The 24,631-nt window shown below is 38.8% G+C and overlaps 1 protein-coding gene across 7 annotated transcripts in view; it reads right to left on the bottom strand.

Moving 5' to 3' along the window:
• Positions 1-24,631, bottom strand: part of SLC39A12 (solute carrier family 39 member 12) — a 72,442-nt gene that overhangs the window by 4,402 nt on the left and 43,409 nt on the right. For 6 of the 7 annotated variants that reach the window (XM_073801702.1, XM_073801703.1, XM_073801706.1 and 3 more), the window contains 2 exons: positions 22,763-22,921; positions 20,340-20,527 (listed from right to left, as the gene is read on the bottom strand). In XM_073801702.1, the coding sequence (XP_073657803.1) occupies positions 20,340-20,527; positions 22,763-22,921 (347 nt within the window). The remainder of the gene's footprint in view (positions 1-20,339; positions 20,528-22,762; positions 22,922-24,631) is intronic. The other variant, XM_073801707.1, reaches the window with a different exon arrangement.

Below are 24,631 nucleotides of genomic sequence, written 5' to 3'. Positions count from 1 at the left end.
GCTTTCAAGTGAGAAAAGACCCCTTTTCCTCCAGGGCAATTAAATTCTGTTATTGAACAGTTTTACAGATGTTGATTTATAACCTAAGACCAGAGGGATGAAATGATGGATAGAGTGTGTTAACACTGAAGTAAAATGTAGAGAAAAAAGATGAGAAATGTTAGTAAAACAGCCTTGCCCAGAGATAGCACTAGGAGAAATGTTCTTTCGATTTCTTCCAGATATTCGGAAACCTTGAAGTACAAAGTCCTTCCTTTTTAACCTCCATGCTTGGCAAGTTCCTCAAGTCAGATCAGTGAATGTCAAGATATGATAGTCAAGGTGTTGTCATTTTCTGGAAAATAATCTTGACCTAAGATGCAACTCTTTAACATACCACTCAGTTCTTTTTTTAAATTTTCAAGCAGGCACAGGAAAGAAATTCCCTGAGATGCGCAAAGTCCACATAGTGACGGTGATTTTTCTACAGATAATTGTCCTTGCAAGTTCTATTAACTAATTCAGAGGTAGCTATGATGGTCAACTGCTGACTAGGATTTCTGAACATTTTAGAAAGTGATAGTAAATAAATGTTTTACACTTGAGTCCATCCCGATAATTGTATCCTTAGTCAAACTGAAGCTTTAAAATGAATGTTCACAGAGAAGCTAGAACACATCAGGAAGGAAAGTGGATAAATACTAATATCATGTACCATGTAGTAATGAGATACTAGGGAGGACTTGTCACACAAAAAGGGTGGTCTTTAAAATATCCTCTGAAACTAAGATTCTGTCTCTCCTTCTTGTACATCTAAGGTTCGCACTCCCAGGCCATACAAAGACTTCTCTGTCCATTTCCACTGGTATTCTGAAAACGCTTCCTTGTTGGTGTCATTAAACATCAATTACTGGATTTTGCAACATTTACCTTCATTACGGTTCATAAATGTACATGCTAAAAAAGAAATCTCAGTGTCCAATATTTCTATTGATAGAATACACTAAAAATTTCAAAGGCCTTTCATTATTAACAATGTACAATTCAAATATAGAAGTTCAACATTCATTTGTGGAAGACACTTGGCGATATCCCTTATGAAGGTAAAATTGCAATGCAAATATTCTTCCCCTCTCAGGAATCCATAGCTTTTGGCGTCACCAACTTTCAAGAGAAATGATCTGTTTCTCCATTCATGAAGCACAACTAACAACTGGTTTGTGCCACCTTCTTTTCAGAGGGACCTTAAGACCCATCGTGCACACTGAGTCGGGTATGTATTTGCCTTTGGTAAGAAGAACCATGCTTATTCCTAAGAAACATGATGAGGAAAAAAACCTCAGAAGCCTTTTTGTAGGGTGTCCTAATAATGTTTAAACTCTTTAGGGGCACACATGCAATGGGTTGGTCTGTCACATTTGTAAATGGCTTAATTTTGTCCTTGCAGAAGGGTCACTTCTAAGAACAAAATGGAAACTTGTTAATGGAAGTCACCATTTGGTTGGCAAATCTGCAATGATCTGTTTGCATGTGCAACTGTACACTTAATAGTTGTGTCACCTACAAATTGGCACTTGCCAGCTACCTCTAAGGATTAAATTATGAGCCGATGCGGCTGCTGACCTTCTACACCTCCTGAAAGGAGTTCAGGGTGGAGATCAGAAATGAGGTGCTCTGTGCTCTGGAGAAAACTGGCACAACAGGTCCTCAGATAATTAGATATTTTCAGGAGATGATTTTATGAGCCCAAATCTTGCATCTCCTCATATCTAGAAAAAACACTAAAATCCTTCATGCTGACATCTGCTCCTCGTGACTAGCTAATCATGAGATTAGCAGAAACCTTCTGCAAAAAATATGTGCTTGATTGCATGGACTCCCCCTTCACTAAAACCACATATATACTGACCTTCCCCCCCACCTCTCTGAAGCAGTTTCTCAGAGCTATCTGAAATGCTGTCTCCCGGGCTATAGCCCTCATTTTGCCCCAATAAAACTTAACTCACAGCTCTCACGTTGTGCTTTTTTTTTCCCGTCGACAGTTGAATATCGAAGACTTCTGGATTCTGATATGGCATGTAAGGAGATTACAAGTCACCAATTCATCCTAACAAGCGAAAAACTGAACAACCTCAAAGGTTAACCAGCCTTCTTAGATATGTCAGAGAAGTGAGGTCACAGGGCAAACTGCTGGCCTACATATTGAAAGACAAGAAGACACAGAGAGAGAATCACAATTTACTGTAGCAGAAACCACCAGCAGGAACTTTTGTAGGAACCAGCGCCAGGGTAGGGAAACTGGAGCTGTAAGTGATGGATCGTTAGAGGCTGAGTGTAGACAAGCCTAAGCGTTAAAAGCTTCAGGGGGAACCAGTCTTAAGGAGGCCTTCCACCCACACACTTTTGTGAATTTTACTGAGAGGAGCTCTACCAGGTTCTCACAGTGAATATTGGAGAAAAATGCCGTCAAGCTTCCAGACTTCAGAGCAAGGAAAGTTATCAGGGAAAAAGATGGGCATTAGGTAAGGAAAAAAGAGTCAATGCTCCAAGAAGACGTAACAATCCTTAATGTGTATGCACCTAACAACAGCATGTCAAAATACATGAGGCAAAAACTGATAAAACTGGAAGAAGAACTAGATGGATCCATTATAGCTGGAGACTTTAGCGCGCCTCTTTCAGAAACGGACAGATCCAGGAGGCAAAATATCAGTAAGATCAAAGTGGAACTAAAGAGCTGGACCGTCAATCAGCTGGATAAAATTGACATCTACAGACCACTCCATCCAGTCACAGCAGAACACACATTCTTCTCAAGCTCACGTGGAACATTCACTAAGACAGACCACATTCTGAGCCATAACGCTTAATAAACTCAGAAGAATAGGAATCATACAATGTCTGATCTCAGATCGCAATGGAATTAAACTAGAAATTTATGACAGAAAAATAGCTGGAACATCCCCAAATACTGAAGATTAAACAACACAGTTCTAAATAACATGAGTCAAGAAGAAATCTCAGGAGAAATTAATATTTTGACCTAGATGAAAATGAAAATCAACTTATCAAAATTAGTGGGATTCAGTGAACATAGTGAATAGAGGGAAATTTATGATTGAATGTATATGTTAGAAAAAAAGAAAGATCTAAAATCAATAATCTAAGCTTCCAATTTAGGAAACTAGAAGAAGAATAGCAAATTAAATCCAAAGAAAGAAGAAGAAAAGAAATAATAAAAATTACAGCAGAAATCAATGAAATTGAAAACAGGAAATCAATCGAGAAAAATCGACAAAACCAGAAGTTGATTCCATGAAAAGAGCAATAAAACAGATTAGCCTCTTCCAGGCTAACTAAGAAATAAAGACAGAAGACACAAATTACCAATACCAGAAATGAAAGAGGGGACATCACTAATAAATCCATGGACAATAAAAGGAAAATAAAGGAATATTATGAATAACTCTATGCCCACAAATTTGATAACCTAGATGAAATATACAAATTCCTTGAAAGACACAATCTGCTAAAACTAACACAAAAAGAAATAGACCATCTGAATAGGCCTATTTCTATTAAAGAAATAGAATCAATAATTAACCACCTTCCAAAGCACTAGACCCAGATGTATTCACTGGTGAATTCTATCAAATATTTAATGAAGAAATTGTGTCAGTTCTCTACAGTCTCTTCCCAAAGAAAGAAGCAAAGGAAATACTTTCTAATTCATTCTAAGAGGCCAGAGTCGTCTTAACACCAAAACCAGACAGAGATATTACAAGAAAAGAAAAATAGAGAGCAGTATTTCTCATGAACAGAGTTGTAAAAATCCTCAACAAAATATTAGCAACTCAAATCCAACAACGTGTAAGAAGAATTATATACCGCAAAAAGGTGGGATTCACCCCAGGCATATACAAGCCTGGTTTAACATTCAAAAACCAATTAATGTAATCTATATTCCAATATCAACAGGCTAAAGAAAAATCACATGATCCTATCTATAGATGCGTATAAAGCATTGACAAAATTCAACACCCATTTATGATAAAAACTCCCAGTAAACTAGGAATAGAGGGAAATTTCCTCAAATTCACTATGAACATCTATAAAAAGCTTACAGCTAACTTCTCACCCAATGGTGAGAAACTCAAAGCTTTCCCATAAGAACAGACACAAAGCAAGGATGTCCCCTCCCACCACTGCTTTTCAACATCGTATTGGAAGTCCTAGCAAATGCAGTAAGAGAAGAAAAGGAAATAAAAGGTAAAGAGATTGGGAAAGTGAAAATAAGACTGTGTTTATTTGTACTTGACATGATCATCTATGTAGAAAATCCAAAAGAACCAACAGCAAAGCTCCTGGAACTATTAAATGCTTATATCAAGGTTACAGAATACAAGGTTAATATACAAAAGTCAATTGCTTTTCTATTTACCAGGAATGAACAAGTGGAGTTTGAATTAAAAATATATTACCATTTATATATTTATATTAGTACCCAAAATGAAATACTCAGCTATAAGTCTAACCAAATATGTGCAAGATCTATATGAGGAAAACTCTAAAGCTCAAACAGAAGATGTCAAGGAAAAACTGAATGGAGAGATATTGCATGGTTATGAATAGGAAGACTCAATATTGTCAAGATGTCAGATCTTCACAACTTGATCTACAGATTCAATGCAATCCAAATCAAAATTAAAATCCCAGCAAGTTATTTTGTGGATATTGACAAACTGATTCTGAAGTTTATATGGAGAGGCAGAAGACACAGAATAGCCTACACAATATTGAAGGAGAAGAATAAAGTTGGAGAAGAACATCAAGACTTACCATAAAGCTACAGTAATTAAGACAGTGTGGTATTGGCAAAAGAATAGACAAACAGATCAATGGAACAGAGTAGAGAGCTCAGAAATAGACCCACATAAATATAGTCAACTGATCTTTGACAGAAGAGCAAAAGTAATAAAATGGAACAAAGTCTTTTAAACAAATGGTGTTGGAACTATTGGATATGCACATGCAAAAATAATGAATCTATACACAGAACTTTCATAAAAATTAAGTCAAGATGAATCACAGATTTAAATGAAAAACAAAATTATAAAACTACTGGAAGATAATATAGGTGAAACCTAGATGACCTTGGGTTTGGTAATGCCTTTTTAGATACAACATCAAAAACATGATCCACAAACGAACTCACTGACAAGCTGAAGTTCATTTAAATTAAAAACTTCTTCTCTTGATAACATCAAGAGAATGAAAAGATAAGCCAGAGACTGGGAGAAAATATTTGCAAAAGACACATCTAATAAAAGACTGTTTAAAATATACAAAGAACGCTTAAAATTCAACAATAAGAAAACAAACAACCCAATATTTAAAATGGGCAAAAGAGCTGAAAAGACACCTCCCCCAAGGAGGTAGAAGGTATATCGATGGCAAATAATCATATGAAAAGATGTTAAACATCATATGACTTCAGGGAATTCCAGATTAAAATGGCAATGAGATACTGCTGCACACCTATTCGAATGGCCTAGATCCAAAAAACGGACAACACCAAATACTGGCAAAGATCTGAGGCAACAGGAACTCTCATTCATTGCTGGTGGGAATGCAAAATGGTACAGCCACTTTGGAAGACATGTGGCATATTTTTTGCAGAACTAAACATTCTCTTATCGGTAAGATCCAGAAATCACATTCCTCAGTATTTACCCAAATATTTTGGAAACTTATGTTAATAGAAGAACTTGCACATGGATGTTTACAGCAGTTTTATTCATAATTTCCAAAACTTGGAAGTAACCAAGGCATCCTTCAGTAGGTAGATGGATAGGTAAATGGTGGTACATCCAGACAACTGAATATTATTCAAAGCTTAAAAAAAAAAAAAAAGCTATCAAGACATGGGGAAAATGTAAATGTATATTACTAAGTGAAATAACAGGCAAAACTATGGAAACAGTAAAAAGATTAGTGGTTGCCAGGAGTTAACGGAAAGGGAGGGATGAACAGGAGGATCACAGAGGATTTTTAGGGCAGGGAAAATATTCTGATACTACAGTGGTGGAATACATGTCATTTGTCAGAACCCATAGAATGTACACCACCAAGCACGAATCCTCATGTAAATATTGACTTTGGATGCTAACGATGTATCAGTGTAGTTTCATCAATTGTCACAAACATATTATTACAGTGGTGTGGGATGTTCATAGTGGCGGAAGGTGTGTGTGTGGGAGTCAGATGTCATGTGGGAATTTTCTGTAGTTTCTAGTCAATACTGCCATGAACCTAAAACTGCTCTAAACAATAAAGTTTATTAATTAAAAAAAATCCATTTCCTAGTTACACTAACCACATTTCAAGCACTCAGCATAGTCACATGTGGGTGTGGCCACCATCTTAGACCATGCAGACAAAAAAAATTTTTTTTTTATTATCTAAGCCCAGTGTAAATTAAAGAAACACTCAGCATGGCCTATAGGCTTACTGGGAGAAACATTATAATGGTTATGGATCATCTGGTATCGATTATGGATCTAATGATATTTCTTCTGTTCCACCTATACCTTCCTATTTTCTAAGAGTAAAACTAGAAAAAAATGAGAAGGAAAAACTAAAGAATATTTTGAGTTACTGGATTGTTTGGTGGCTACGGCCAAACTACAGAGTGCCATTTCAAAGTCTTTTATTTATACTCAGAACAGGAAGATATTTTTCCAAGTATTTTCCATAGTCTCATAACACTAATACACTTAGATTTGTTTTAATCATCACTGCTATGAAGAGCCACTGGGAGAGCTCTATGTTGTCTAGCACATGAGAAAAATTAACTTTTGAATATTCACCCACTCACATATTTATAACAATGTTAATTTTTCAGTTTTTCTCTTGACTTTTGAAGGGTCATTTGATGATTGTTCATTGCTAACATGTTGCTAAAAAATGATTACAAAGAGACATGTAGGAGTTCTGTTAAACAGAGAGGTAGATAGATTACCGTTTTAAATGACACCCCAAAAGTTTATCCAGTGTTTGCGAAACCTAATAACTCAGTCTGTATAATCTTTTGTCTATGCACTGTCTCCAAGAAAATTTTCTGAAGATGTCATCCATGAGATCACAACTTGCTGAAAAAACTAGTAAAGCAGAAAGACTGTTTTGCCTTTATGAATCCAAGAGATAGATGCACTGCTCTTGTCTGTCTGTCTTCTCCCTTGTGTTGGCTGAGCAACTTACTTGTGTTAGTAAGTATTCCACCACAGACACAATCACATTACCTTTTTGTTTTTCTTTCAGATTGTGGCTCTTCATAGCAGTGATCATCTCATACATTCAATAAACTTTAGATGAATTGTAAACAACCTATGTTACTCCGGATGAGCAAACAAGATTGTATCTGGCATTCACTGTCACAAACTTCACAAAAACAGGGAAGTTGCTCTAGTGAATGAAAAAAAATCAGATGAGGATCAAATTTGTCATTCAGTCCTCAGCAACAATTTAGGAAAATATCATCCTTTCTAACTCTGAAAAGCAGTAGAGATTTCTTTTATTTACTTATTGTCATCAACATAGGTTTATCTATTCATGCAACTTAAAATTGAGGAAGAAGAGAAAACAGTGGATAGAATTGCAGCAGATTTCTGTTTCAGTGAGCTTAAAAAACAAAAGAAGAGAAATGAGCTTATGTGATTAATGATGGAACCCTTTTGACTTGTAAATGTCTTTAACTTACACAATTTTATTCACCATAGAATTACATTAAAAAATTACTGTTTATGAAACATGTCTTTCCACAAGCAAAAATTTGTTACCCAGTACTAATATATACTTTTTTACTCTCGAGCTTTTAAAATACAATTGAGGGCTTCCCTGGTGGCGCAGAGGTTAAGAGTCCGCCTGCCGATTTAGGGGACACGGGTTCGTGACCCGGTCCGGGAAGATCCCACATGCCACAGAGCGGCTAGGCCCGTGAGCCATGGCCACTGAGCCTGCGCGTCTGGAGCCTGTGCTCCGCAACGGGAGAGGCCACAACAGTGAGAGGCCCGCGTACCGAAAAAATAAAAAAATAAATAAAATACAATTGAAAAATTCAGCAAAGTTGTAACATCAAAACCAACACACAAAAATCCATTGTGCTTCTATATCCAAACAATGAACAATCTGAAGAGGAGGGATATTAAGGAAACAATTCCATTTGCAACAGTATTGAAAAGAATAAAATACTTAGAAATAAACTTAACCAAGAAGGCACAAATAAAGGGAATGACATCTCATGTTCATGGACTGGAAGACTTAATATTGTTAAGGTATCACTACTAGGTAAAGTAATCTACAGATTTAATGCAATTCCTATGAAAATACTAATGACTTTTTTTTTTTTTTTTTTTTTGCAGAAACAGAAAAATCCATCCTAAAATTCATATAAATCTCTAGGGACACCAAATAGTAAAAACAATCTTGAAAAAGAACAAATTTAGAGGTCTTGCACTGCCTGATTTCAAAATTTACTACAAACCTACAATAATCAAAAGAGTGTTGTCTTGGCATGAAGACAGACATACAGGTGAATAAACTACAACAGAGAGCCCAGAAATATATTCTTGCATACACAGCCAATTGATTTTCAACAAGAGTGCCAAGACAACTTGATGGGGCAAGAACAGTCCTTTCAACGAATGGGGAAAACTGGATATCCACACACAAAAGAATGAAGCTGGACTCCTACCTTACACCATATACAAAAATTAACCCAGAATGAATCAAAGACCTAAATGTAAGAACTAAAACTATAAAACTCTTAGAAGAAAACATAGGGGGAAATCTTTGTAACATTGGATTTGGCAGTGATTTCTCGGATATGTCACTAAAAGCTCAGGCAACACAAGAGAAACATAAAAGTTTGACTTCATCAAAATTTAAAACTTTTATGCAACAAAGGACATTACAGAGTGAACAGGCAATCCATGGAATGGAGAAAATATTTGCAAATCATGTATCTGATAAAGGGTTAATATCCAGAACATATAAAGAACTCCTATAACTCACAACCAAAAACCAAACAACCCAATTACAAAATGAGCAAGTGACTTGAATAGACATTCTTCCAAAGAGAAGATATACAAATGGCCAATAAGCACATGAAAAGATGTTTAACATCACGAATCATTAGGGAAATGCAAATGAAAACTGCAATGAGATACCACTTCACACCCATCAGGATCACTATTATCAAAATAACAGAAAATAACAAGTGTTGGTGAGGATGTGGAGAAACTGGAACGCTGACTACCACTGGTAGAAATGTAAAATGGTGCAGATACTATGGAAAACAGTATGGCAGTTTCTAAAATAATTAAAAATAGAATTATCATATGATTTAGCAACTCCATTTTTGGATATATACACAAAAGAACTGAAGCAAGGACTCAAACATATTTATACACCCGTGTTCACAGCAGCATTATTCACAACAGTCAAAAGGTGAAAGCAGGGCTTCCCTGGTGGCGCAGTGGTTGAGAGTCCGCCTGCCGATGCAGGGGACACGGGATCGTGCCCGGGTCTGGGAAGATCCCACATGCCATGGAGCGGCTGGGCCCGTGAGCCATGGCCGCTGAGCCTGCGCGTCCGGAGCCTGTGCTCCGCAACGGGAGGGGCCACAGCAGTGCGAGGCCTGCGTATCGCAAAAAAAAAAAAAAAAAAAGGTGAAAGCAAGCCAAGTACCCATTGACAGATAAATGGATAAACACAATGTGATGTACATACAATGGAATATTATTCAACATTAAAAAGGAAGGAAGCTCTGACACATGCTATGACACAGATGAGCCTTGAAGATATGGGAGGCGAACTCAGCCAATCACAAAAGGACAAATACTGCATGATTCCACTAATGTGAGGTACCTACAGTAAATGGTCAAATTCATAGAGAAGAAAGCAGAATGGTGGTTACCAGGGGCTGGGCGTAGGGGTGTGTTGTTGTTTAATGAGTATGGAGTTTCAGTATGAAAAGATTTTTTAAGTTCTGGAGATGGATGGCGACGAAGGTTGCACAGCAACGTGAATGTACTGAATGCCATTGAACTGTACACCTAAAAGGGTTAGAATGGCAAAGTTCATGTTATGAATATTTTACCACAATGAACACACACACGTTCACTCACTCCAAGGCTTCAAAAACTTTGATTAATTCTTTAGCTCTTTAGCTTACTGTAATATTACAATAAGTAGCATCTAGAGTACATCTCAGAAAATATACGGTAGGAAGAGGTGTCATTTACTAAGGATTTATTGCATTCACTTTGTACTGAGAAACATGAAGTTCTGGGTTATGTTTAGATCTCCAAGTCCCAGAGCATAAAATGTCATGTTATGAATGTTTTTGTCCCCTCTCAAAATTCATATGTTGAAACCCTTCCCCTAAATGTGATGGTATTAGGAGGTGGGGCCTTTGGGACGTAATTAGGATTTGATGAGGTCATGAGAACAGAGCCCACATGAATAGAATTAGTGCCCTCGACACAAATTACTATGTTGAGCCAACAATCCTGAAATTGGGAGATTTGTTCCCACTGACACAAGTCCTGTTTCGAATTTAGGTCTTTTAAAATTAGTAGCTATGTTTGTAAAACAACTTAATACAGTAGTTTTAACTTTCCTTACCAAGCAAGAAAGCAAGGGCCACAGCTCTCGGTGTGTCTGAGATCACCAAACGGGAGGCTTATAAGGTTCTTTTTAAAAATTCAGCATTAGACATTTTATTTGTTAAATATTCAAACACAAGATAGTATAGGTTTCTACCTTCTCAATGGTATCCCAAGGGAATTCATGAAGCCATTTGCAACAGAAGATAAATGAAAATTTCTCTTTTGAAAACTGAGTTGTAAGCCAAAGACCATATCATTGTCACATATAATTCAGAGAGACAAAGATATTACCTGTTTTTAACTTGTATTTAACTATTCACTTCTCCATTTTTTTCCCTAGGGGAAGCAATTAAGTTAGACAAACTCTTAATTGTATAGCTCAGAAAAGAGAGTCATCAGCCAGCTGTAATATTTTCCTAAGAAATGGATTGCTTTGGAAGATGTGTGTGTGTGTGTGCACGCATGCACATATGGTTTGAGAAACTAGTTAGAAGAAATAAAACATGAAGAGCAAAAAATACACACATTTCTGGTGGCCAATTTTTAAAAATTACAGAGCTCAGTGTTCATCAGAGTTGGGCCTATTAATCATTTTCTCAGTAGAAAATATCTAAGTGTAGGGTTTGACTGATTTTTAGAGAAATCTCTTTTTTTACAGAAAGAGAATGGAAATCTTTCAAAATTGTTGGCAAGAATGATTTTCATACTTCTTGCTTTTGTGAAGAAATAACTGTGAACGTTAAATTATATTCATTGTGCTGCCTGAAATGGTTTTTAAATGCTTCCCATATTTTCACAGCAAAAGAGTGTTTAAACGATGTCAGTTACACACATTGATTTCAAGTACAGTATTTGTTGAAAGCAAATATTCATATCAAGATTATTTTACGTCTTTTATAACAAAATATCCCTTTTCTATAGATGAATATTGTTTAAAGGTCATTACACCTAGATATTGCCAAACTTCAAAGAAAGGATAGCTTACTAGTTTTTTTGGATAAAGGATTCATTTACCAGAGCCAACTTGGGATTATAGATTATTGATTGAATTGCACTGGATTTATTTAAAGTTCTCTGAGAAAGAAAGACTCAATCAAATGCAATAAATTGGAAGATAAAGAAAGCATGATGGGAACAGGGAATAGGACCAAAATATCCTAAACGTGTAGGAATAGCTTAATATTACAGGCACCTGCTTTTAAAAAGATGAGAAACCTAGCTAGGAGGGTGGCCCTTTTGTCAGTCAATTTATGTTCTTTTTACCCAATTCACAATCTTAAAGCTGTTATATTTACTAGACTAAAATAATTGTAGAGAAGCCAATGAATGCCCTTCATCTGGACTGTTGATAATCCTATTTACTGAGTGGGCTTCATAGAGGGATCTGTTTTTTCTGTGTTGGGGTATATTTTCAAAGCAGAGGATCTAAGTTCAAAAATTCAAACTATTCTTTACCCTGCCTTTCATACAAAGAAACTTATCTGGTAATTGGAAAATGCTCCAGGCAAAAGGGGGGCTGTGATATTACTTGGAGGATATTATTTCCAGAAGAAGGTAGATAAGCAAATTGCTCTAAGTGATTCCTCTTCAATCTTACTGTTTCCTCTGCCATTATTATGTCAGTGAAAAGAGGTTTTAAAAGAGCATCAAAACAAAAACCAAAACCAAACACGAACAAACAAAAAACCAAAATAAAAAACCCAAGTGCAGAGCAGAAGAGGAAGCAACCCAGAGATTTATGTAGTGAGAAAGACTGGTGGAGGGAGAGGGCTGGAAATAAGGTATATCCTCAATTAATTCCCTGTGAGGTACACGGAGGGGGCATGAGAGTTTCTTTTGCTTTGGCATGAATTGGTAGGCACTTCCTTCTTCTGTACCTACTTCTCTGAGTTACAGCTCCTCCACTATCAGCTTGGAGGCTATTAACATACTAGATCCTAGGCAGCTGTGCAGTTATCCCCATTCTAGAGACATCTCCAGTCACATCCATCATGATAGCCCCTTGAGATTTCTATGGGCTTGTTGCTATGGAAACAGTTTTGCAGGATTTAAAACCTTAGGAAAAGTGCCTAAAGGTTTGAATCTTGTTTCGGATCCAAAACAAACCTTTCTTTGGCATAACCTGCTTAATGCTCTTCAAAATGAATTAACTTATTCTTTAAATAATAAATCATATCGTTAAAAATAAAGCCTCTCTTATCCAAACTGCTGAAAAAAACAGTACTTCCAGGGCTGGTCTTTTCCTTCTATTTGAGAGATTTTATAAACTTTAGAGATGGTGGCTATGAGAAATCTTCCTGATTTTTTTAGTTCTGGGAATTTTCTTAGAAGGAATTTTCAGTTCTCAGACTTCGAATGAGAAGCTCTTACATAGCTGCCTCTGTTCCCGAGCACATCTAAACCAAGGTTAGTAGCACAGAGACATATTAGTTATCTACGGCTGCTGTTAACAAATCACTACTAACCTGGGGGTTTAAAACAACACAAATTTGGGCTTCCCTGGTGGCGCAGTGGTTGAGAGTCCGCCTGCCGATGCAGGGGACGCGGGTTCGTGCCCCGGTCCGGGAAGATCCCACATGCCGCGGAGCGGCTGCGCCCGTGAGCCATGGCCGCTGAGCCTGTGCGTCCGAAGCCTGTGCTCCGCAACGGGAGAGGCCACAACAGTGAAAGGCCCGTGTACCGCAGAAAAACAAACAAAAAAACCCCAAAAATCCCCCACAAATTTATCTTACAGTCTGTAGGTCAGAAATTTGACTTGGGTCTCACCAGGCTAAAATCAATGTGTTTGGAACCGAGCAGAACCCTGTGGCCTCCCTCCCCCCAAGTAAAAAGGCCCCTTCATGTCCTCTGCCTCTTGTTTGTAGAAAAGCTAACATCTCCCAGGTCTTCCTGGGTCACAAAAGAGCAGGTTCAAGCAGTTAATGATTAGGATAATAGGGTCACAGACAGTGTCTGATGCACATTCCTGAACTGTTTTACAGATACGGTAATTGCCACAAGAGGGAAGTAACTGTATGACGACCAGACTGCAGTCATGACATGAGCTGCTCCATCTTGAGCAGAACTGAATCTATGGCACAATTCCAAGCACTGGCCTTAAGAGAATGGGATTAACACTATTGCTCATAATAATCTGTATCTTTGTAGGCATCAAAATAATTGTAACTTTTTCTGCTTGTATATGTAAACGGGCAACTGAAGCTGTCAGCCAAGAGATGCTTCAAACCCATGTCAATATCTTTCACACTAAGACCTCAAGGCCCTTTCACAGCATGAAGCAGCTACAGAAGACGGACCTTCATCCCTAATCCCATAGAAATGGAATGATATCTGAGGGGGGTGGGATTTGTAAACAGCTCTTTGCAGGAAACGGCCCACAGCAGGAAACCCCCTTTCTTGTCCACTCAGCAAAGCTACGCTGTAACTAACTTTTCAATCAGGCACCCCCATGCTCTACTCATCTCCAGCCCTAGCACACCTATCAGATCTTGTGCTCACACAATACCTTGCCTAACTTGTTGGTTCTTTCTGTAGATCAAAGAAGTAGAAATGAAGAATAAGTAATTAACAGGTGACCAGATCTCTTCCCTTGCTTCCCCTTCAGTAATCTCATGAACAAACAGTGTGGACAAACTGTGTGAACAAGACAGCATCTAAAGAAACATCACAAGAAGTCAACAAGCCTGCATGCAGCGGGAGAGGGTGACGACTCTGACCCCCATCTCAACGATTAACTGAGATTACCTCCGTTTTTCCCTTTAAAAACTTTCATGGCCAAGCAGATGGTTTTTGGGGGACACTGAGTCAATCATCTCCCCAGATCACCAGCATTCTGATTAAAAGCAATTTTCCTTTCTACCAACAACTGCCTCTCGGGTATTGATTTTCGAGCGGGGAGCAGCCGGACCTGAATTTGGTAACATATTTTTCCATTTCGGATTCTTTAGGGGAGAATCTGTTTGTCTTTTCCAGCTCCTAGAGGCTGCCTGCATTCCTGGGCTCCTGGCCCCTAACTCCAATTTCAAGTTCAGCAACATCAAATCTCTCTGACCTTTCTGTCATCACATATCTTTGTCTGACCACAGCTGGGGAAGGTTTTCCACTTTTAACAACTGGTGATTAGGTTGGGACCACCCAGATAATCCAGGGTAATCTTCCCATCTCTGGATTCTAAACCTTAATCACACCTGCGTAGTTTCTTTTCATATGTGAGATAACATATTCACAAGCTTCCAAGACTGGCACATGTATATCTTTCAGGGGCTATTATATCTATAAAGAACTAATCTCATGAAATCTTTGTAGGAAACATGGGAGTATGAAAAAGATCACAAACCAATAGATTTGTTTTAAATAAGATTTAGGGAAATAAGATAAACAAGATACATGGATATTAACATATGCATCACAGACACTGCTGATTGTATCAGACATTTCTCCTGTTACGTCACTTCAAATACTCTTTCAAAGCCCTACCACTTACTTTCCATATTCTGTGCAAATAGTAAGCAGGAAAGCAGGTGTGACTATATTAACAACAGGCAAAGAAGACTCAGGACAAGGACGTTTACCAGAGATCAAGAGGGATCGTTCACGGTGATAAAAGTATCAATTCAATTAAGAAGACGGAGCAGCCCCATATATGCATGCATCTAATATCAGAGTATCAAATGCATGAAGCAAAATTGATAGAACTAAGAAAGAAACAGGGAAACCCACAAAGTTAGGTCTGTATTCTAACTCCCTCAAGCATTCCCTCAATAATTAACAGAACTAGTGGAGAAAAAAAATCATCACGGAATTTGAAAATATGAATAACACTATCACCCAGCCTGATCTAACTGACATTCACAGAACCCCTCACCCCACAGCAGTCGCACTCACGTACTTTTCAAGTGAACATGGGGCCATTCACCAGGATAGACCCTATTCTGGGCCATACAAAAAGTCTCAGAATATTTCAAAGGGCTAAAATAATACAAGGTATATTCTCTGACTATGCAAGAATTAAAATAACTAAAAGATATTTTTAAAGCTATAAATATTGAGATATTAGGCAACATACTTTCACACAGTCCATGGGTCAAATAAGAAGAAATCATGAGATGTTGTGAATGTTTAGAAACATTTCAAAATGATCAGTACTGGAAACAGAACATATCAAAATACATGAGACTCAGCAAAGCAGTGCTTAGACGGAAATTTACAGCTTTAAATGCTTATACTAGAAAAGGAGAAAACGTTTAAAATCAATGATACATCGTTCCACCTCATGAAGCCAGAAAATGATCAGAAAATTAAATGCAAAGTGAGTAGAAGGGAGGAAATAATAGAAATAACAGCAGAAACAATAGGCAAAATCATGAAGCAATAGTATATAATCATTGCCAGTTTTTCTGCTTTTAGAATTTGTGCTTCCTGTTCCTGCAAACTTTAGCACCATCAGATCACACAGATCCTTGTTCTTGAGGAGAATACACCAGGGAATGTTTCCACTGAACTTGAAGTTATGTCTATCACCTGGTCACTTGAGCATCTCATGCTAATGGATCAACTAATAGAGAAAAAAGTTATTATGCTGATGGGAACAATCGTCAGTTACCATGAGGAGTAGGGTGATTGCTATACAATGGAGTAAGCAAGGACCGTATCTGGAAACCTGAGAATTCCTTGGAGCCTTTCTTGGTGTTTCCATGCCTGGTGACAACGGTGAACAGGCAACCACAGGAGCTATGGCCTGACAAAGACAAAGAGGATCCCTCAGGGAAGATCTGGGTGTCCTACCAGGAATGAAATCGAGGTCAGCCACAGTGCTGCCTGAAGGTGGGGAGAATCAAGATTGTCTGCTGGAAGGACGGAGATCATGAATATCAAATACTGCCTCAAGACCAGTAGGGTTTAGAGACTGTTTCCACTAACTACCTTGTATTAAGTCTTTGTGGAGACGTTTGCTGTCTACCGCTCTGCAGGGGCTTTGGTATAGATGGAATTCCAAAGTGAAGGACCAGAAGCATATCTGAGTGGTGGAGGGGATCAACTGTTAATGGCCAGCACGTGTGTGCTATTTCATATTCTTTCAGCCCATCTCTCACCCCAGCTACTGCGGCAGACACCATTTCCAAGAGGGCGTTAACTAGTCCTGCACGAAGCCTTGTTTCAGGTCTACACTACATTCCTCCTTCTCTTGCCCTGGGCTCCTCAGCGTGATGGCATGGCACTGCCAGGGAACTCCCTTGGCACTCAGGCATGTATCATCTGAAATGTGGGAGGTGATGCTTATGGGACCAACGGACAATGGGGACAGACGCCCCCTCAGTAGGTCCTGTGTGGCGGATGCCCCACGGTGGTATTGAACTTAATAAAAACCCATTGTTCTATTGACCTTCTATCCTTCTCTGTTTCACTCCGCCTGCCCTTCACTTCTGCTCCCCGGGATCATCTCCCAAGTTGACTGACTTCACACACGCCTCTGTCTTAGGCTCTGCTTTGGGGAAACCCAGTCTAGCACATGGATCTTTATAATAGCGAATGAATTTCCTCTGGCCACCCAGAGCTGCGTTCATTCTTAACGTACTTTAGAAACCATTCGATGGAACTGAGAGGTGATGCGCTTGGATCAGGCGATACCACTCGGGAGAATTTTAGGCTGGCAGACTTGCCTGGTGAAGACTTTCTGCTTTGCTGGCATCATTGCTAACGGCCCCATTTTTGCCCCCAGTTCTTTTCCTTTTAGGAGTTTGAAATCACACCCCCAATTTCTTTGAAACAGATAAGCAAAGCAAAACTCTAGCTAATCTTTTCACATTAACCCTGCTCAGAAGATGCCTGGTAAATTTCCAGAATTTGGTAAACGGCCAGTGAATGAAAGTATTCCCCCTTACCCTTTAGTGGCCGTCATTTATTTTCTTTGCTGTTATACAGAGTCTTGAAACCTTGTTTTCTTCCCTTGAAATGACAAAAAAGTATTTTCTTTGGCATGGCCCCAGAGTACAACAGTTAAACTTGCCACTATGTGAAAGAGCTGTATTTGTTTAGAAGTTACTCAAAAGGCCGTGAGAGCAGGTGACCTGGATTATAGGAAGTAGCCCCAGGAAACTCAGAGGATTTTCTTTCCTGTCTTTTTGCCAGGACACTGATTTTTCTTTGGCCAATAGTAATTTGCAATAAGGTCAGGATTTCTTCTAGTTAGAATTTCATAGGATGTCAGCCACATTGTTTCCTTACAAGCAATTCTTTATCCTTACAAGACCGGGAGAAGAAACATCGAGGGGAAAATGATGTCTAGCTTAGGGCTCAAATGGTTCTCGATAATCTTTTCAGGTCAATTTTAGGAGACAAAGAGAAAGGACTAACTACGTACCTACACATCCATCATACCTGAAGAGAGACTACACTGTGTAAAAACACAAAATCAACTTCAAAAGAATATAGCAACTGCCCCCGACGAACTCCTAAAGAAAAAAGGAATTAGAAATGCAAAGCGGTTGTGACCACCTAGAGGGGTGGGATAGGGAGGGTGGGAGGGAGGGAGACCCAAGACGGAAGAGATATGGGGACATATGTATATGTATAACGGATTCACTTTGTTATAAAGCAGAAACTAACCCACCATTGTAAAGCAATTATACTCCAATAAAGATGTAAAAAAAAAAAAAAAAGAAATGCAAAGCTGAAAATTCGGAGGCTCCAGAGTGACCTTAAGGACGGATCTACAGACATTTTACATAAAAGGTAGCTCACGACATTCAGTGATGAGTGGCCGTGTGCTTTCTAAGTCACACAAGGTGAGAAATCCGGATTTCTCAAAGTGGAAGGATGGCGGGATTCTCTAACACTGATTGCGGGTTGCGGACCGGGGTTCAGAAAAGATGGGTAGAATCAGCTGCACCTTTGACTATATTCACTATCAAGATTAGGGAATTCCCCGAGTATCATAGACAATATGTAAGAACATTTCCAAATATGAAAGTACATTTTGGTGTTTACCTCATATACTTGAATCTCATGAGAATTAAGAAAGACCACCAGGGCTTCCCTGGTGGCGCAGTGGTTGAGAGTCCGCCTGCCGATGCAGGGGACGCGGGTTCGTGCCCCGGTCCGGGAAGATCCCACATGCCGCAGAGCGGCTGCGCCCGTGAGCCATGGCCGCTGAGCCTGTGCGTCCGGAGCCTGTGCTCCGCAACGGGAGAGGCCACAGCAGTGAGAGGCCCGCGTACCGCAAAAAAAAAAAAAAAAAAAAAAGACCACCAAAAAGTCAGAAGCATTTACAGTGGGTTTTTCTTTTTTTTTGGCTGTGCGCCAACAGGCATAGGGGATCTTAGTTCCCTGACCAGGGATTGAACCCGTGCCTCCCCACCCAAGCCCCAGCAGAAGGGTGGAGTCCTCACCACTGGACCGCCAGGGAAGTCCCCACAGCGCAGTTTAAGATGGTGGTTTTCTTGAAGAGTCCGCTTCTTGAATTCTGCTTATAGAATGCACTCTTCTGGTAGTATAAGCCCAGGTTCCTGCCTTCCAGATTTTTTCCCTTATGAAACAGTCTCTTTAGGTACTTCCAGGACAATCGCAGGTTTCTGCCAAATCACTAGTCAACCCCAATGGCCCTGTTCCACATATGACCTTCAAGATTGTTTATTTTACGTTTCTGCTCCAGGATGCATGTAATCACATGTTTTATTTCTGATCAGATTGGCTTTCTATTGATTTTAAGTCTTAAATATTTCTTTTGTTGGGACTTCCCTGGCGGTCCAGTGGTTAAGACTTCGCCTTCCAATGCAGGGGGTGAGGGTTCGTTCCCTGGTTGGGGAGCTAAGATCCCACATGCCTTGTGGCCAAAAAAACCAAACCATAAAACAGAAGCAATACTGTAACAAATTCAATAAAGACTTCTTTTAAAAAATGGGTGATTTTAAAAATATATATTTCTTTTGTTAATTTATGCCATTTTAATTTGCCTTATTCCCGCCCATGAGACAGGAAAATCATTATGACTTTTATCTTAAGACATGTAAGTTGTAAACAATCTAATAGAAGGTGACCTTAAAAAACTGGTTTATCTTGCAGAGAACAGAACTTAAGAGGCAAAAAAAAAAAAAAAGTGAAATTTCCCAGGTTCAATTCAGATTCTAGGGGATGAAACGTGATGATTGAGTTAACCATTAATGTCAGCAAGGACCTCTTCAGGAAAAATATATTGCAATTTTAGAGACTCAATACTATAATCATCTTTCTCATTTCAGCAGCATGATAGCGCTCTGGCAACTTAAAGATAGGGTTGGTTCATTAAGCCAAAGAGCTCTTTAATTTAATGACAAATTCAGTTGAAATATTTTCTAATGTATAAACAAAATGTCTGGCTGTTTAACAGAACTTTTCAGCTGGAAGTATAGGCATCTTTTATAGATGCAAAGCTGGAGCAGAATGAAATGACAATCACTTTTTGACAATTATAAAGGTTTCAATCATTCCACTTAATTTCAGTTAAAAGAACGTCAATATTCTCTGAATCTCAAATTATGTTTCTTCTGCCTACCACTTACCTTCTTGGATTGCACAGAGTATTTCCCTACTCTTTTATACTTTTGTCTATATCCTTCTTCTCTTCTCCCCATCGACCCTTCCGTTTTGCTGCTTTTCCTCTGTTTTGCATTTTTAGTGTTTGGAAAAACAAAATAGAAAAACCACAAAGCTTACCATTTCCACCAAGGATAAATATAAGAACATCCCAGCAGTAATTGTTAAGATCCAGTTTTGAATACATGGATCCGCGGATACCGAGAGCCCAATATACAGTCCTATGAAGGCAGTTAAAGCACTTATAAAATTCATCAGGATGGCAATCTTAATAGGAAGTCCAGAGCTTAAGAGCACAGCAAAGTCTCCTGAAATTTAAGGGAAAAGAAACTAGAATTATCATTTAATGGATGATGCCTTTGTTCAACTCGTGTGCTATCTGTTTCAAATTTCAGCAACTGGGGCCAATTTTATAAGTAACATTGAATGATCAGTTAATAAAACTCTTTCCTATATTTCTCTAGGATTTATAGCCTAACTCATAATACTTCAGGAAGTTACATTTCAAGAGTTCTGTTCCTTTTACTGCTCTGGAAGATAGTGTATACAGAGAGAACTGTGACATACTCTCTACTTCCTAATGTCCTGTGACATATTCAACTGAGACAAATGCAAAATAAAAGTACTTGCTGCCCTGGGATTTCTAAAGCTTTTTACCTGGAAACTTGCCAGGCAAAATCCCAAGGCAGTAAACATTATATAGGCTTTTCTTTTTTCACTTAGGCAGGAACTGCTATGGAGAAAGAGAAAATGACTTAAGGAGATTTTTAAATCATGGCAAAAGTTGGTTAGGAAAACAAATTTTTCCTTTAGAAAATGTTTTACTGCCTTAATTATAGAAAAACGACCTTATTCCCTCTACACTTTTCCTCCAAAAGAAGAATGATCTTGTAATCTGAGAGGCTCTATTTCTTAGTTTTGGGATTGAGAAGAGGTTGAAGTTCAATAAAGACACATAATGGAAAAGAATATAGAGAAGAATGTCTATATGTGTATAACTGAGCCAGTTTGCTATGCGGCAGAAATTGACACAACATTGTAAATCAACTAGACTTCAATAAAAAATTTTAAAAAAGAGACAGCCTGGGGACTCAGTTTCCTAGGTCTACTGCATAATTAATCCTATGAACAGGTCTTCAGACATTTTCGCTGGCCTGTCGCAGACTGTCACCCTCCTCTGTTGGGTTTTATCATAGTAGCTAAAATAGGACCATACAATATGGCCCCAGACCAGGTTTGTCTTAACGGATTCAGGAAGGACCTTGGATAAACTCCTCAGAGAGGAATGGGTCAGTGATGATCAGTGACAGGACTGGGCAATAGACACAGAACCCAAGAGGTCAGGGGTGGCCCAAGTGGGCAATGTAAATGTGAAAGTGAGATAAGAAAGAGTGACTGCCAAGAGCCCTCTCTCTAGGGCACACGTGTGCCTGGGACCAGCCTCTCCTCTTTCTGGACCTGTTTCAGAAATGTCTATTCCGCCTCCTCTTGGTTCCTGGGAGGCAGGATTTGAATTACACGGGTTAGTAAGATTATCCAGAAAAAGGGTCTTACATGAATCTGATACCATACGCCTGTCATTTCAATGTTACACTTGGCTTTAGACGTTTTGTGTAAATCAGGTTGATGAAACCATGGTTTGGCTTTAATTTAAATGTTATTTTATCTCACTGGCCTGTTTGATGACATAATGGATCAAAAGTTCTCCTATTAATGTTTTTCCCAAATTTAATATGCAGATTTTAAAGTTTTTGCTGATGTTTTTTTTAAAAAAATTAAAGAATCTTTTTATTATGCCAGTATTTTAATTTAATTTTTATTTTGTATTGGGGTATAGTTGATTTACAATGCTGTGTTAGTTTCAATTGTACAGCAAAGTGGTTCAGTCATACATGTACATACATCCATTGTTTGTTTTTTGCGGTATGTGGGCATCTCACTGCTGTGGCCTCTCCCGCTGCGGAGCACAGGCTCCGGACGCGCAGGCTCAGCGGCCATGGCTCACAGGCCCAGCCGCTCCGTGGCATGTGGGATCTTCCCGGACTGGGGCACGAACCTGCGTCCCCTGCATCGGCAGGTGGACTCTCAACCACCGCGCCACCAGGGAAGCCCCATCCATTGATTTTTAGATTCTTTTCCCATATAGGTTATTACAGAGTATTGAGCAGAGTTCCCTGTGCTATACAGTAGGTCCTTGTAGATTATCTATTTTATATATAGTAGTGTGTATATCTTAATCCCAACCTCCTAATTTATCCCTTCCCCCCACCTTTAATGACTGTTTCCCATATAGAATTCTCCAGAATCCAAAAAGAGTCACTTCTGGATCCAGGAAATATCATAAATGGGTCTAACTGAATTCTATCTTGAGGTACAGGAATTTTTTTTTCTAGTTCTTTGCTTTTGATGGTTTAAATAAATTATGAACAGAAAGTATTCATCTTTCAATCATGTGTTGGAAAAAGAAGCCTAGTAAACCATGGCTAGAAATATATTATGATTTTCTCAGCAAGCAGGAAGAGTGATTCTACTGTCAGACTTACCCATTTCGTGGGGAATTTCATGACACAAGATAGCAATTGTTGTGGTCACTCCTGACTCGGAAGAAGATGAGAAGGCTGCTCCTATGACTAGGCCATCTGCAAAATTATGCAGGCTGTCCCCAACCAGGATCATTATTGCTAACAAGCTAATGGTTTTGCCTAAAGAACCAAAAAAAGGTGTAAGAAGCATTAACAAAGCACTACATAGTTCATGGAATCCTTCAGTTACGATCAACTTTCCCCTCTAGCCTCGACATTCTTAAATTGCACCAGATTGAGTAACTCCACTTTGTCTCAGCTTTCAAAATAGGTCACGACCAGAGATGTGAACACGGCAACCGATATGACACACGGATTTATGGTCACCATTTTTCTAATGGGTCTGACTAATTATGAGATGTTAGGGCATTCGCTCTTCTATCCTCCTGTTCAGCTGTGCCAACAGAAGATAAAAATAACACTGTTATAACTTTCCAAAATGCATTCGATGACCTTTCCACATAATGTCTTTTGTGAAGCATTTTTAAATAATTTAAGACCCTCGGGGCAGAATGCCATTAAAATGGAGTCTATTTTCTGAAACTGTCCCCTGAGTCAGACTGCCCCTCGTGTCAGTCTCCTGGAGTCAACTGTCAACCTCTTGCCACTCTGTGATCGTTCCCCTTTCTGGTTGGTGCTAACCACCCTCCCCTACTGCCTCCTTCACTCCTCAGATGTGACCACGGCAGAACCGCTTCCATCCCTTCCGATCCCAAAGTTAGCTTTGGAACATTCACTGAATGTTCTGTCTTTCCGACTAGACCAACTAAACGTTGGATGAAATAAAGAGAAGCTGTCTTCATGCGCTTCTATTACATTATATACGTTATCTGATTAGTAGACAGCCAATGAAATAAACTGGACCATAATGGGTTTAATTAATGAAATAATTAGATCACAGTTGGGTTCAAGCTTTTGACGGACAGAATTTCTGTTTTCAAAAACCTAAAACTGTATATTAGTATTATGGGTTGGAACCATTAACAAATACAAAAAGTATTCCAGGGATAACACATATTCTGACAGTGAACTACCTAGGTATACCATTTGATAAGAACAGCCATTAAAATCAATTGCTGCAGTCTAATTACTCAGTTGATGTATACTGTGTGACAGGTGTTAGGAGTTGCTATTGTTACTATGAGAACTGCCCACAATATTCTAATAACTGGACGCTCAATAAAAATAGGAAGAGGTTACCTTCTGGTTTCTGTTACCTGGTCTAAGACTGTGGAGGGACTGCACTGTAATATGGTTTACTGGGGGGATATGATTTGACTTATTTCATAGCCCACACTGTGAAATAAGGAACTTCAGTAAACAGCAGATCTAGCCCAGACTATCAGCCAGGAGATAAGTGTACTGCCTGTGTTGGAAAGACATGCCATGCATTTTACATCTCAAAATCATGCTTTATTTAGAACCATCGCGGTGAGACTCAGTTCTCTCATTCTGGTGGTTTCCTAATTCATTTCATCCTTCAACAAAAATGAGAAGATTTTAAGCAACAGTCATAAAAATACAGAATAAATATCAAAGTATTGAATTCAGAGAGTTCTTATTGGCATCGCCTGGAAGCTCTCTGAGCCTAAAAATGCAAACAGGTCACTCAGCTGTTCCTGCCAATTTTCGGAAGTAAAGCTCTTTTTTGTGGAAATAAAATCAAATAATTTAAAGTAATCCATGTGACAACACTGCAGCATACAAATAAATTGTGATTTCCAATCCGTGCCTGTGCGTATGCCTACATACAGTTTTGATATTAACGGCATATATTTGGATGGAAAACCTTTACCCAATTTATACTTTGCCAAGAAACACTGCAGCCTA

Source organism: Tursiops truncatus, chromosome 2, assembly GCF_011762595.2.
Source record: "Tursiops truncatus isolate mTurTru1 chromosome 2, mTurTru1.mat.Y, whole genome shotgun sequence".
Taxonomy (NCBI): domain Eukaryota; kingdom Metazoa; phylum Chordata; class Mammalia; order Artiodactyla; family Delphinidae; genus Tursiops; species Tursiops truncatus.
The sequence above is the reverse complement of the archived record's forward strand: the minus strand, read 5'-3'. Positions and strand labels throughout refer to the sequence as shown.